At 41.4% G+C, this 16,756-nt stretch overlaps 1 protein-coding gene across 3 annotated transcripts in view; it reads left to right on the top strand.

Moving 5' to 3' along the window:
• Positions 1–16,756, top strand: part of SCUBE3 (signal peptide, CUB domain and EGF like domain containing 3) — a 248,586-nt gene that overhangs the window by 40,271 nt on the left and 191,559 nt on the right. For all 3 annotated transcript variants that reach the window (XM_088461160.1, XM_088461161.1, XM_088461163.1), the window contains exons 2-3: positions 5,461–5,583; positions 5,679–5,804. In XM_088461160.1, coding sequence (XP_088317286.1) covers positions 5,461–5,583; positions 5,679–5,804 — 249 coding nt within the window. The remainder of the gene's footprint in view (positions 1–5,460; positions 5,584–5,678; positions 5,805–16,756) is intronic.

The raw sequence follows: 16,756 nt of genomic DNA, 5'->3' as shown, positions 1-16,756 counted from the left end.
GGACCTAATTTATATATATACTTATAATTTACCTGCCTGAGTTTTGGTGCTGTTTGCCGGACATTTGAACTTCAGTCGGAGCTGAAGTATATTGCAGACGCTCGTCCGGCTCATTAAGGGGTCAGTCGGGGACACCGCATGCTGCAACTGTACACATACAGTAGGTGCTGACAGCCGCTCTGTGGAAGGAGACACACGGGCAACTAGTCCCCATTTATGGATTATGAGAGATAACATTTATTGCCATCCAGTGCTGCTGCACACTGGAAGAGGTGTATGGAGGAAAAAAGCCGGAATACCACTGGTTAATATACTGTATACCGGAGCACCCTCTGTGTTCAGTAAGGAACTGCTACAAATTATCTTATTGCATTAACCACAATACTTTTTGAACTGGCATACGAACACCTTGTTTTTTCAATGAACTTTTAAATACCATAAATTGGTTTGGCCACTGCTACAAATATTTATAATTTTTGCGGATTAGAACCCCCATTTGTGATGTTATTTGTATACAATGTGTGTCAAAGTAAAGATTTTTTTAATATTGTCTTAATGTAAAAAGTATTCATTCTATACGAAGGCATCTTATTTAGGTCCTGCCATTTGAAGGATTTATATTTAAATACTTTTTTAAATTAGCGCAACATCGCTTTGGGTATTATATTGGGGCTAATATATTTACTGTAGTGCTTTTTTCTATTACAAAAGGTACTAAAATTCAGAAAAAAGGTACCTGCACTTATCTAAAATTGCAAACTGATCCAAAATTTAGAGCAGACTACAGACATTTGTTTATGAAATTATCTCACTGATTGATTCCTGCTTCTAGAACTAGTTGTAAAATGTTAAAATAATACCAAGAAAAATTGCAGTTATCCCTGATATCCTTTTAACAAACAGATGCTTTGTGGTTCGGTTTGGGAATCCCTCCACGTTATGTATGTTTCTGTACAGTGACATTTTTTTTTTTTCATTGATTTTGCCTTAATCATCCTGATTTGTTCTTCTGTATACTATTGTTTCAGACTTGAATCTATTTACTGTATACTTTTGATACTTCAATAAAGAAAACATAAAAAAATAAAAGTATACCAAAAAAATTGCCGTTATAATAAATAAAAATGATACCAAAAAAAGGTGCAGTTATAAAAATTCTAAATTATTAAAAAAAAAAATTGCTGGTACTGTTGAGTTCCATAAGAAAAAAACACTGTATATACTGTATACTAGCTAATATACCCAGTGTTGCCCGGCTCATTTCTAATGTTATCTGGCAATTTCTAAGAAATCTATGAAACAAACAATCAATTTCTAATATAATTTGGCACTTTGTAAGAAAAATAATGTAAAATGAATGATGAATTTTTTAAACAAAAATTGTTTTAACAGACAAAAGCTTAAGAATTTAGACCCGATAATTATTTTCTTATCACTGCCTCTTACTCACTGGCAGCATTAAGAAATTCAAGACCACCTGGATTTGCTAATAATCTGAATATGAGTTGTAGTAATGCGTTAAATGTAATATAAGACACAGAGGTAATATGCAGTTTGTGGAAGGTAGTTTGTATGACTTTCTATAATGTGATACCCAGAGATATAATCCTATCCTAATTTCTGCAATAGGATTCATGAGAATGTATTCCTCGATTATCCTCACAATCTATTAGAAAACGTACTCGCAACCACAATGTGTGTGCCACCTTATGCGTACATAGGACTTAAGCATCCCCCATGGGTTTCTAAGGGGACTGCTAAGAGCTTGGCCCCAGTAGCTAACACCACCTTCAACCTTTGTAACCTATGGGCTACACTGCGCACATAGCGAACTGCCTGATTCTGGCTCCTCCTACTGTGGGGAGGTAACTGGATACCACCACCACCACCAGACTCCATCGGCACTTGGAACTGCTTGTTCCAACAGACTCCTACCACTGGAATCTGGAACAGCTTATTTATGGGTATGTGTGGTGACTCTGCTGCACAACCTTGTCACACATTGGGATCCAGGTCCCTGTTACAAGGTCTGTGTTATTTTACTGCCATCTGAGCACCCGCTGGCCACCTACGGCTCCCTGAGACCAGTTGGCACTCATCTGTAAACGTGTAGTTTTAGCTGGGTGCAGCCATCTTGGACAGTATCACATGATCCACCCTGACAAACCAGTCTCCAGCAACTCCAGCCACAATATTCAACCAGGCTATCAGTTCCAATGACACTCTGGGCCCGATTCAGAGCCGGACGCAAGTGGCTGCTCGTTCACTCCGAGCGATGTTTGCCCAACTGCGCATGCGTACGGATCATAATACGCATGCGCGAACCAGTCAGTGCGGCTGAAAATCGTTTGTTCGCTATATTGCGAATGCCTGCTATTTTGAGTGACAGAATGAGGTGTTTGTGGGTGGTTACAGGGGAAGGTGCTTGAAAACGGGGAGTGGAGATCCGAACGCAGGCGTGCTTAAAGGTCAAAATGGGCGTTTTATGGGTGTGCATAATTAATACAGCAGCGTCATGACCACGTCACTGGGTTATTTTATAGTCAGAACTGCTCGCAAGATTGTGGTAGGGAAAACCAACCACAAGAATAGCGAGCAGTTCATACCCTGGTCGATGTACTCGATTAATCTAATAAATAGCGGACATGACGTAGGATGCGAGCGGCCAGGGGGCGTAGTTATCCAAAAAACGATCGCAAGTTTTGTTCGCTCGTTCAGACATAGAGGCGTGAACAGACCGCAAAGAGCGAACGGTTCATTTGAATAGCCACCCCCTTTTCCTGAACGACCATCCGCAAATTGCGTCCGGCTCTGAATCAGGCCCTCTGTTTAAAACAGGAGCTGCTGAAAGCACATTGCCAGTGCAACGTACTCAAAGGATTAGTACATTGGCTTCTAGTTCTATTTTGCATCTCTGCATGCTGCTTCAGCATAGAGTATCTGCAATGCAATCCAGCAAACCTGTTTAGTTTTTGCTTCACAAAGCATTCTGCCTCAGTGTGTTACAGCACACCTGCTCCAGTGTTCAGAGCCAAAATCACTCCCACTGACATCACTAGTGATGTCAGTGGGGCCGGCTTCAGACGGTAGGCGTTCCCATAGGAACGCCTCCGTCTGGCAGGCACGCCCCCGGCACGCCCACCAAAGGGGGCGTGCTGTCAATCAACATCGACAGCACGCCCCCTTTGATGCGAGACTCCGAGCGAAGGAAAGTCGTGCGCATGCACAGTGGGGAACATCGACCCACTTGCGAGCGTACTGCCGCTCGCGAGTGGATCTGAATGACCCCCTATATGTTTTATATATTTTGAAATATCTTTTACAATTGTATTTACTTAATAAATGGAATTTAAAGGGCAAATCAGGGTTTCCAGTTCCACTGCGCATGAGTGATCTGTCAAGCTAGGTCATGGATGTGCAGTTGCGCCAAGACTGACCTTCAAAGCAGTAGGACTTCTTGTACCACTGGTAGTCAGTATTGTTGGACTGATGAGCAAGGTTAGGAGCGTGCGACTGGTGCCCCCATACAGAGCTCTGTAGGTGGCACAGTCACTGCCCCACGCCCCATGCTTCTCGCTAGCAGGGTGTCTGGAATGGGACCCTGGTATGGCACCTTGTTGCGTCCAAAGGACACCATCTGCGTGATGTAATGATGTCATGCGCGCAACGTCATGACATCGGGCACTACACAGGGCACAATTAAAACCTCCAGGGGCGGGATGCATGACACATCGCAATTTGCATGCGATGCATCCCGCCACTCTTTGCATGCAAGCCAGACACAAAGGACAGCTTTGCATGCATGCCAGACTCACAGCAGCTGTCCTTTGTGAGTGAGGGACTTCCGGGACCCAGAAGCCCCTCTGGTGTCATTCTGCGCATGTGCAGAATGACACACACACCGCGGAGGGACGCTGGGAGGGATCTGATTGGATCTCTCTCACATCACTCTGTGATTAGAAGCCCATAGGCTTCTATAGGGTATCACTATTTGAAGATGGCCTTACTCACCGCATCCAAGCTTGATACATTTAAGAAATGTGGTCAAACCCCCGAAAACTGCATTATTGGGGATTTAACTGCATTTCTGAAATTGCTGCATCCTGTCCATGTTATTCCCCTGCTGCTGAGTATCACTCAGGTGATCATGTGATATTTTTATACTACATTTAGAAAATATTTTTTACCACTTGTAAGATAAAGTGGATTAGTTGCTCAGACTGTGCTAGAAAAATGACAGAAGCTGATTGGTTGCTTTGGGCAACTTCTCCATTTTATCTCTCTAGAAGGCTTGATACATCTCCCCCTTTAAGTGATCAAACAGGTGTTTACAGCTTCTCACATTATTATTATTATTATTATTAATGGGGACACTGTGTGGGGCCTGAGTAATTATAGAATACTACTCCCTGTGGTAGGAGTTTCGGAACATTCATTACTATGTCTATGGTGTAGTGTTGGATACTACTCTGTTGCTGACTGATTCATGTTTCAATAAAATTGCCATTACATGCACCTCCTGAGCATTATGGAGATTTGGTAATTAGCAGCCCCCAGTCCACTGCTAGGGGCTTCATCTGTCTCCTGGTGACAGGCAAGGACTCAAGGTCTATACTTTTATAGGAATATCCCCCATGCATTTGGAGGAGTCATCGTGTACTGTATATAGTGAATTAGGAACAACAACAAAAAATAAGGCTATACCCCATGAATAATAATATTTATTTAAACCCTTATTGCTTACTAAACCTTTACAAGCTATGATCTATCTCATCTACCCTATCACATGTTTCACACCCTATCCTCAGTCGCTTTGTTGCGCATTACACTTTTCTGACCTTCACAGTTGATTTTATTTCTTGCAATAAGTACATACCTGCACCAATCAGAAAAGGCGTAAAAGCTCTGAACCTTCCTGGACAATCACCACAAGCATCCTAGTTATATTATGCTACTGAGCAGAATTGTATTAAGCATCCTAGTTATATTATGCTACTGAGCAGAATTGTATTAAGCATCCTAGTTATATTATGCTACTGAGCAGAATTGTATTAAGCATCCTAGTTATATTATGCTACTGAGCAGAATTGTATTAAGCATCCTAGTTATATTATGCTACTGGGCAGAATTGTATTAAGCATCCTAGTTATATTATGCTACTGGGCAGAATTGTATTAAGCATCCTAGTTATATTATGCTACTGAGCAGAATTGTATTAAGCATCCTAGTTATATTATGCTACTGAGCAGAATTGTATTAAGCATCCTAGTTATATTATGCTACTGGGCAGAATTGTATTAAGCATCCTAGTTATATTATGCTACTGGGCAGAATTGTATTAAGCATCCTAGTTATATTATGCTACTGAGCAGAATTGTATTAAGCATCCTAGTTATATTATGCTACTGGGCAGAAGTGTATTGTCAGTATACTAACATATTGTTATACTTCATCCTTCAGATGTAGATGAATGTGTGGATGGAACAGACAACTGCCATATAGATGCAATCTGTCAGAACACCCTCCGTTCGTATAAGTGCATTTGCAAGTCTGGATATACAGGGGATGGAAAGCACTGTAAAGGTATAGTAGCATTATAATGAGAAAACAGCCCTGTATATTAATTTCTTGTGTGGTAATGTAAGTAACATGTATGTAATATATCTGCTTCTTCCTAGATGTAGATGAGTGTGAGCGGGATGATAATGCAGGGTGTGTACACGAGTGTGTAAATATCCCTGGCAACTACCGGTGCATGTGTTATGATGGATTTCGACTAGCAAACGATGGACACAACTGTCTGGGTAACATACAATTTAACTATACTATTTCTTCCCACCACAAATTCCGTCACATAGTTAAGGTGCTTACACTCCTGCAGTAATGTTTGAAGGTAATTCATAGAAAATAGAGATAGCAAAATTGACTTTTGCCTACAGTTACACACAGTTGCATACATTTTTTTCCCTCTAAATGACCTACTTTAAAGAGTCAAATATCACACACTGTATTAAAAGAATAAAAAGAATTTAAAAAAAAAGAGCAACCAAATAACATTTAAAGTACATTTTCACAGCTTAGAATTGAACAAATGACTCTTGTCTTGCGTTTCACTATACACTCTAGCAGGTAAATTTACTAAAGTGAGTTTTTAGAAGAGGAGATGTTGCCCATAGCAACCAATCAGATTCTAGCTATTATCTTCTAGAAGGTGATAGTCAAATGTTAAGTAGAATCTGATTGGTTGCTATGGGCAACATCTCTACTTCTAGAAACTCTCTCTTTAGTAAATATACCCTTAGGAATACTGAAGATTTGTCAGCCTTCCTGATGGCAAAGATAATGGGTTACTTGATACTTAATTATGAAAATGGCAGACCATCTGAAAACAGATGTACAGTATATCCTAGACCAGTGTTTCCCAAACTCATTCCCAAGGGAGTACTAACAGTGCATGTTTTCCAGGTCTCCTCACAGAATCACAAGTGAAATAATTAGCTCGACCTGTGGATCTTTTAAAATGTGTCAGCCAGTAATGAATACACCTGTGCACCAACTAGGAAAACTGGAAACAATGCACTGTTATAGCTCCCTGAGCAATTAGCTTGGGAAACACTGTCCTAGACCAAACAGTGGGCCTGATTCATTAAGGATTGCTAATGCGATCGCAGCTCCGTAATCGCATGCAGGCCTGCTCCGAAAATATTCTAATGAATGTAATCACAATGCCGTCGCACTGCCAGCATAGAGTCACCCATTGCCTCCCACTACCTCTATCTGACATCCGTAATACCTTGCAAACCTCCATAAACATCGGTAACATTGAGCACCATCAGCCCCTCACGCAGAATTACAGCAGCCCTGACCGTACTTAGAAATTGCTAACCTCGTTACACGCAGTAAGTACTCAAGCTGCATATGCCATCGCCCTGGCTAATTTATGCATGCCCATGCAACGGCACTCAAATGGGAAGACACGCCTGCGTTTTCCAACTCCCCCGTCACCACACTCACTGCCTGTCAATTATTCTGCAATGGCTCTCCGTGGTCTGTGATGCCTTCGCGCACACGCACTGCGAAGCATACACATGCGCTGTATGCAACAATCGCCCGTCTGCGTATGCTTTAGCAATAGCGATCCCTAATGAATCAGGCCGAGTGTGTCCCATAACTAAATGTAGGCCTATCAGATACCACCATCTCTGGGATGAGATACTCATGTTGAATACAGTGGTAACCTGTGTAGTACATGGGGATGGCACAACCCTGTTAAAATGATGTATAATAGAGAGCAAAACATTGCAGTGAAATATATAACAAGTTACATACAATACTATGTAAAGCATGGAAACTTCTAGATACTGTATATATTTTTTAACGTTACAAGATTCTAATTGCATTAACTTTTATTTTAAATTGCTTAATTAACTTTTTACATACCAGAAATGTGAACAGTGCAATTCCAGTATATCATGAAACAAACATGTAACTATTATTAACTAGAGCCATGCTAAAAATACTATGACAGATTTCCATTGGTTCTTACTCCTGGACATTCTGGTACGATGCAGGTCATAGGTCAGTTCACACAGTGTCACTATGGATATGTCCCAGTTCCTCAGAAGTTGCTTTGTGTGGTTTTCCCACTGAAGAACTGGTTTAAACTAGCTAAAGACACTACATACAGAGGTATACATTCTAATCACTAATTCCCTGTAAGTCATAACTTGCGGACGCATGATGCGATCTCCTTGCCGATAGAACCGGAGATCTGTGAATAAACAGGGATTTAGAATGGTACCAAACATGTCATGTCTACTATGTTTTTGTACCTTAAATATCATATACATTACATTTCACAACATAAGCATTTGCTAATAAAACCTCTAATATTAAACATAATGTGAGGGAACCTTTTTATAAGTGCGTGCATGTGTGAGTGTGAGAATATTGTGTACTTTTGCTAGTATGTGTTGTGCGTATATGTGTTTTGTGCTTATCTGTAGGCTTTGATGTACAGCGCAAATGTGCGTTGTGCATCTTGTATATTTTAATATGTATTATCTAATGTGCGTATAGTTTTTGATAGGACTTACAACAATATGCAGTGGCAAAACAGACGCACGATGCTAATAACCAAATATAGCATCGTACACAACGGTATCGTGCTGACGATGCAAAATGGCATCGTCAGAGGCAACGCAAAATGGCGTTGCCAGATATTAATTTAAAAGATTTGGTCTCAGCCAATCAGCCGGCTTCGACAGTCCACCCTTTGACAGCAACCAAAGCGCTATCACACTCTTAGTCTTAATCTATTCAGTCATACACTATAAAATATTATTTAATGTTATATTATGGGATGGCACAATTCGGTCATTAAAGCATCAGTAATGCGCCCCTGGGAAGGACATAAAACTATCCTTATACGCACACCGCGGATCTCTGAAGATCATGGGAAAGATGTGGGGATGCACCTAACCTATAAAGGAAGTCTTGAAGGGGATAGGGACTTCATTATTTAAGATGTTTAAAGTAACATTTAATAATACATTTCATGCATGGCTAAATCTATCCACCTTTCATCATTTGATGGTACCTTCTAGTTCAGGATTGTAATGCAGTTATTCATTTACCTTGGTATCCATACTGTTACTACTAACCATCATCATAATTTCATTCTCCATGTTTGCCTTAGCAGTACATTTTCCACACTTCAACGCAGTAGGAACACATCTGACACATAAGTCAATTACTAAGATGACAACCAATATCAGGATCAGGAGCTTACCTACACTAGCACCCATTTCCTGGACCCACTCTCCTAGATCGGAGAACCATTTTACAGGGTTCAACCACGTGAACCACTCTTCTACCTTTTCCTCCACATCAGTCAATGAGATATTACGGTTCTTTCGATATTCCCATTTCAGCTGCAGAATCTCATCCATCTTCCGGTCTATCCCCTCCTTGGGATCACTAGTATTATTTGTGATGTACGTGCAACACTTAACACCAATTTGGGTGGCCAGAGTCACAGAGTGTCCACCAGTAACAGCTGTTAAATAGTTAAACACTAGTCTATGTTGCACAAGTTCTTTCTTATAGGCCTGTAGCTCCTTACCTGTGTACCTGAAAGTGTCATCATACATCTTGGTGATATTATCTATTAATTTAGCAAGGTCTTGGATGTATCTAAAATTTAAAGTATCCCGAGTGATCCTGGTGGGATCTAATGCTACCAAAATTTGGAAGCCAGTTGTTTCGCTAATCAACTGTGTGGCTGTATGTACTTCACCAGGTCTCATGTTTCTTTTGTCTCTGTGTTCATACTGTGTATGAAGATATGGGGATGGTGTGTTTTTATGAATACCCAGCATTTCACCATGTGTAAGGGTCATAACCTCTGGAAGTACCCTTCCTAGATAACATAAACCTTCAGAACTCGGAGTGAGCCACTTGTACTCTTTCCACATATAAAATATACATCGTCTGGGAGTACATAAGCTATAGAATGCATCATTACCATTAAACACATTTCTCTGACAAAGGATCCTATCCCAGGTTCTCCCATTTGACTGATACATGTCTCCGGTTGTATAATATCTGCACAGTACCCTACTGGTACTCTGCCAACCATTTCCTTGATGGGACTGCGAGTATACCTATACCGGAAATATCTCCCACTGTAAGTAATGTTGTGTACAAGTTAACCATCTAGTGGTTCATTATCAGCTCTATGTGAAAAGGTCATTGGTTGTTCCCGGTCACCTCCCAACTTCCTGGTTTATTTAAATTGGTGAAGTTTAAACATACGAGAGATCTATCTACTTGGTACGGATGGAGCTTAAAATTTGGAGGTTTGGACATACTGAATTTCCCGTCCAGCGTTTTCCCCTTTGGTAATCCATGAACCTCTGAGACATTTAATGGGAATGGTACTAAACCTACATTATTTTGTCCCTGAGGCACGTGAGTGCACACCCAACATTCAGTCTGGTTTAAGACCTTACCCACTAAGGAACGGTAATCCTCTAAAGGATGCTCGCCCAAATACAGATTATTCTTGGACTGGCACCGTTGGATGCACTTTTCATCAATTACGGATCCACAGGTCACACACACATACAGTATTCCTCAGATATTAGACCTTCACACTGACTCCGAGTTTCTAGGATAACAGATCTCTTAACAATTACTGTACTGAGTTTTGCCATATACCACCATGATTGTTTTATCGCTCCTTCTCCTGACCCCACTCCAACGATATCACCATCAACCTCCCTCTCCATCATCTGTCCTCCATCACAGAAACAGAAAATCCCAAAACAAATGAGTATGATGAGAACCCGGGAAGGAGACGCAAACACAACCCCAGCCCACCACTCCATTGCTGGAATAGTGGTCTGCAAATTTCCCTAGCTCAGGTGTTCCACTGCAGTCTCTAACTCTCCCAGAACAGGCTCGCAATCGACAGGTCTAAGTTATCTGTCTCGACTCCGCCTTGTATCTCCTCCGGGTGGTTGACCTTTCTGCAGTGAGCAGAATGGACCCAGGTATCTCTCTCTGCTACTTTCAACGATGTCGTACTTGTCAGTAACACTTGATACGGACCTCCCACCAATCTGTCAAACAACCTGAATGCAAGAAATTTTGGATCATAGCATATTCTCCAGGTTCACCATCATGACAGTTTGTTTCAGGCATGTCAGGTAACAACATTTTCAATTTCTGTTGCTGCTGTTTCAACTGTTTACTCATTGTTATAAGATATTTCACAGTAACCTCATTATTGCTCTTCAAATCATCCTGTGGACTTCCAAACAGTCTCATAGGAGGACAGATTAAGAGGAGGTCTAGGAGTGGTCCTGATGCTATGGGGGACTAGCGGTAAGGCTTCTGGCCATCCTAACCCAGTTTCAGCCATGATCTTACTTAGTTTGTTCTTAATAGTACCGTTTACCCTCTCCACCTTGGCGTTGGCTTGCGGTCGGTAGGGGGTGTGAAGCCTACTATTGATACCCATGAGCTTACACATGTTCTGGAAGACGTCACCAGTGAAATGAGTACCCCTATCACTTTCTATGATTCTAGGGATACCGTACCTGCATACAAGTTCCTGAACAATCTTTTTAGGAGTAAAAACAGCAGTATTAGTGGCATATGGATATGCCTCTACCCAGTTAGAAATCACATTGGTACAAACTAATACATACTTAAGATTCCTGCAGGGTGGTAATTGGATGAAATCAATTTGTATTACCTGAAAAGGTCCGTCTGTTGGAGGGATATGGGATGGCTCTGTAGGGATCGTCTTCCCGACATTTTTCCTCAAGCAGGTCAAACAGGACATAGCCCTCTTTTCAGCTTGAGAAGAAAATCCAGGTGCACACCAGTATGCTCTGTCTAACTTGCACATGCCTCCTTTTCCTAGGTGAGTCAAACCATGCGCTGCCTCAGCCAGGGTTTGGTAATAACCTTGTCCATCTCTCCAGAGTCCAGAGGACTCCTGATCACATCCCTTCGATTTCCAGACCGCCTTCTCCTGTAGGGAACACAAATTTTGCATCTCAATTAATTTCTGCATGTCTATTGTCTGGAAGACCATCATTTTATCAGTTGTTAAATTTATCCATAACCCTGCTGCCCATTTGGCAGCTTCGTCTGCTTTGTTATTGACCAATGACACCGGGTCTTCTTCACATGTGTGGGCTTTACATTTGATGACAGCTACTGCCTTTGGTAGCTGGATCGCTGTCAAGAGTCCTTTTATGTGGTGTGAGTGTGCGACTAGTGTGTCTGCTGCTGTCATAAAATTTCTCAGACGCCAAAGAGCCCCAAAATCTTGTACTACCCCGAAGGCGTACCTGGAGTCAGTGTATATATTAGCTGATTTACCTTCTGCCAGCTCACATGCTCTCCTTAATGCCACCAGTTCAGCTACTTGTGCTGAGTGAGGTGGACCAAGTTGTTCGGCTTCTACAACATCTTCATCATCTACAACAGCATAACCTGTGCATAATTCTCCTGTGTCAGTTTGTCTATGACAACTCCCATCCGTGTAAAATATCACATCTACATTTTCTAATGGTGTATCATGTATGTCAGGTCTTGCAGTAAAGGTCTGATACAAATATTCCATACAATCATGTGTATCAGTATTCCCATTTTGTGAACCTAGCTGAAGAAACATGTCTAGTTTGGGCAGAATTCAGCAAAGCAGATACAGCACGTGGTGTATAAACAATCATATCATGACCTAATACTACATACTCGCTTTTACTGACCAGAAGAGCGGTTGCTGCTACACTTCTTAAACACGTTGGGAGTGATCTTGCCACAGTGTCCAATTGTGCACTGTAGTATGCTACAGGTCTACTAGCATCACCATGTTTTTGTGTGAGGACACCTGCTGCGCAGCCATCAGCCTCCATACAATATAACTCAAAACGTTTTCATAATCTGGTATTCCCATGGCAGGTGCTTTTGTCAGACTATCCTTAAGTGAAGGAAAGCCTGCTCTGTTTCCTCAGTGTGTGTGACATGGTCGGGTTTTGAGGATGACACCAATTCCTGCAATGGTAATGCCAAAATAGAAAAACCTGGGATCCACATTCTGCAGTATCCACACATGCCCAAGAAGGTATGAATTTGCTGCTGGATTTGCGGCAGTGTCACGGTCTGTATGGCCTGTATTCTGTCAGTTGTCAAATGTTGTAGCCACTGGGTTAGACAGTGTCCCAAGTATTTAACCTTAGTCTGGCATGGCTGTAATTTGTCCTTTGCGACCTCATGTCCTGTCTGTGAGAGATGAAGCAACAATTTAATATCATTTAGCACAACACATATTCAGCAAACCTTCAAATCATACTCAGTTATAACTGCAATATTATATGTGGTTTACATGCGATCTAATACACAGATAATACAGTATAACACACCACATGTTACCCTACTCAGAAGTGAATTCTTTAACTGCTGTATTGCAATGATTTTTCAGAAGTACATACAAATTCTCAAATGCAGCATGTACAAACTAGACATATAGAACTTTCATATTTGGGTTTGCTGTGATTAATTATGAATTCTCCAGTACTTTCACAACATGCACTGTACATGTACCTTAATGCATAAGTTTCACTGCAGATAATGGATCTGTTGTCTAGACTTCAAGTAGTTCAAAGAAAAATTAACATATATAGTAGCTATTCTGACCTCAGTTCTCAATCTCAATATTTACCGTAAACAAGGACACCTGATCTTTTCCACACTGCACAATGACTAAAGCTTGCACACACTTAAATTCCTAGAGGTGACTTAAAATACTTTTTTTTTTTCAGTTACATTTTTCCTAGAAGTGAATTAAACAGGGTATTAGGTTACATGTTATGATTTGTATAATTTTTGGTATTGGCTGTACCATCACCTTCAACCACATAAGGTGGTGACGGTGCACATGCGCGATCCCCTTTACCTTTGGAAGCGCTACCTCGTGGTGCTTGCGTGCTCCCATGTGGCACATACATGACGCTGTTTTGCGTCACGTGCACGCTCTTTTGCACAGCGTGCACGTCACGCAACCACGTGTTCCCCTCGTGCTGCCACAACTTCAAACAGTCATTATATTTTACTAGTTTCTTTTGAGATTTCACCACACAGATGCTATCTCTAACATTATTCAACACTCCACATCAAAACTGCCAATTTTAGGAAAAGGTTTCACACATCTCTTTGTCATCTTAACCAATACATTACAGTACGCAGTTGCATACACACCATACTTTGTATACATTATATGCCTTGCCGAACCTGTCGGCCTTTCCACAAGCAGCGCATCGTTGACCATTCCCAGTGTATGCTTAGCATCCATCTGGGAAAACGCTAAGCAGCTTGTCATGAATGTGGACCGGTGAACGTTCCTACAGTGCTATGTTCACACACTCCTTTCCCATTGTGCACAACCGGCCCGCTAAGCATTGTGGACAGCGTGCACAATGAGGTGCAGAATAGCGCCTATGCGCTTTTTCTGTCTTTCCGGACACCATTGACACAAGCTTTGGCCAGTAGCTTATCCCTTTTTGAGTACTCTCCCCTGTTAGCATTTAAGTGTTCCAATAACACTTACCCTTTCCAGTGATTTCCTCCACTACACCCCAAGTCACAATCACGGTCTACCTAACCATGCGGTCCAGTCCCAGTGTCCAGAGAACCTTACTGATCAATGGCCTCTGCGACTACTATTGGGGGCCGAATTTCGAAAACCCCTTGTTTTCTTCGAGGTACAAAATCCCTGTCCTTGCTGTAATACACCTGCTATGTGTGCACACTCAGTAGCTTTCTTCCTCGTCAAACACCTACCGAGTCTTTAGGTCCGACACACGGTACCTAGCATAGGCCTGACACACAGTACCTATCCACATTACAATCACACGTTTAATTTCATACACCTTTAGTTTTGTGCGTAGAAAATAGACTTTTCGCTAGTATGGCAATATGATTCAGAGGTTTTAAACAATGTCATCACGCTATCAATACAACAATACTATCAAAACGATTGTTCGAACACGTGGCAGCAATACAGGAAACACGCATACGCTATCTAGCGCCAAGAGAGACAATGGAAGAAACACACTTTTCTCTCCTGCCCCAGGTCCTAGCCAGCACTCCTTGAAATCACACAATAACGGATATCGGTTTCACAACACTAGATGGTACAAGTTTTGAACACAGTGCGTTCTTTCCTGTGTATGGCGCCTTCCACCCTTTGGTGAGAAATCGAGATCCGTACACTATCGTGCGAATTCTTGGTAGCGTGACCTCCAAAACTACGAGCCCCCATCTATTGAATCCTAACAGTCGCTAGTCGCCACCAGCACTGCAAGTCGCTTAAGAAATAATTGCTTTCCAATCCAATTGTGGTTCCAAAGCACAAAAAGTTATATTATTCAAGGCAAAATATAACGCGCTGTGATCTAGACAATTAGCGCAAAAAGCAAGTAAATACAAAGGTACAACCAATACATATGCTAGCGCTCTGGATTTCAGTTCTCAGTCATCAATCCTGAAGCCTGTGGTCATCTAAGAAGGGAAATGACTCCCTTTATGGTTTCTAGAGCACTAGCCTATATACCTTCAGGTCACAGCTCTAACAAAGAAACTAATTGACAGATTTCCATTGGTTCTTACTCCTGGACATTCTGGTACGATGCAGGTCATAGGTCAGTTCATACAGTGTCACTAGGGGTATGTCCCAGTTCCTCAGAATTTGCTTAGTGTGGTTTTCCCGCCGAAGAACTGGTTTAAACTAGCTAAAGACACTACATACAGAGGTATACATTCTAATCACTAATTTCCTATAATCCATAACTTGCGGACGCATGATGCGATCTCCTTGCCGATAGAACCGGAGATCTGCGAATAAACAGGGATTTAGAATGGTACCAAACATGACATGTCAACTATGTTTCTGTACCTTAAATATCATATACATTACATTTCACAGCATAAGCATTTGCTAATAAAACCTCTAATATGCTTAATGTGAGGGAACCTTTTTATAAGTGCGTGCATGTGTGAGTGTGAGAATATTGTGTACTTTTGCTAGTATGCGTTGTGCGTATGTGTTTTGTGCTTATCTGTAGGCTTTGATGTACAGCGCAAATGTGCGTTGTGCGTCTTGTATATTTTATATGTATTATCTAATAGGCGTATAGGTTTTATTGGACTTTCAACAATATGCAGTAGCAAAACAGACGCACGACGCTAATAACCAAATATAGCGTCGTACACAATGGTATCATGCTGACGACGCAAAATGGCGTCGTCAGAGACAACGCAAAATAGCGTCGCCAGATATTAATTTAAAAGATTTGGTCTCTGCCAATCATCCGGCTTCGACAGCAGGAAAATTTCAGCTTGCTGACCTGCAATTCTGGAAAGATTGTAGTATGCACACACTAATGTGCTCTTATACTGTTTTCATCCCTATGTTCATGGTACTCTCTCCAGTAATGACAAGGCTGCAGGAATGAATGATGCTAGTATTAGTGCTGGAAAGTGTAATTACTGTAAGCACAAAACAAAAATAGCTTAAAATTTGGTTTTAAATGTGAAATTGGTAATATGAACTTGCCGTTTAGTTTTAAACTCTCAGGCTTTGCTGACTGACGGCAAAATATCACTGAATGGTACTGTGTTGTATATACTGCTATAGTGTTCATATTGTAACAGGCAGGAAATATAAACAGTCATAAACAGCTGACTGCTAGACCTTCCATGCCACAGTGCACAAACTGGTGCAGTGCAAATTAAGATTTGTCATTCTTGACACACAAATATCTTGTTTTCTTATTAGCTGTTGTAATGACCGATAGTCATGTTCAACATTTTGGGGCAGCACAGACGGTGTAATGGTTAGCGTTACTGCCTCACAGCACTGAGGTTGTGGGTTCGATTCCCACTACGGCCCTAACTTTGCAGAGTTTGTATATTCTCCCTGTGCTTGCGTAGGTTTCTTCCAGGTACTCCGGTTTCCTCCCACACTCCAAAAGTATACTGGTAGATTAATTGGCTCCCAACACAAATTAACCCTAGTGTGTAAGTGTGTGAGCATGTGATAGGGAATATAGATTGTAAACTCCACTGGGGCAGGGACTGATGTGAATGGCCAATTATTCTCTGTAAGCACTGCGGAATATGTGTGTGATATATAAATAACTGGTAATAATAATATCATTAGAGAACAAAATAATAGTGA

The sequence above is a fragment of the Taudactylus pleione genome, unplaced genomic scaffold (assembly GCF_031769625.1).
Source record: "Taudactylus pleione unplaced genomic scaffold, aTauple2 ptg001021l, whole genome shotgun sequence".
Taxonomy (NCBI): domain Eukaryota; kingdom Metazoa; phylum Chordata; class Amphibia; order Anura; family Myobatrachidae; genus Taudactylus; species Taudactylus pleione.
Note: the sequence above shows the minus strand (reverse complement) of the source record. Positions and strands in the feature narration are given on the sequence as shown.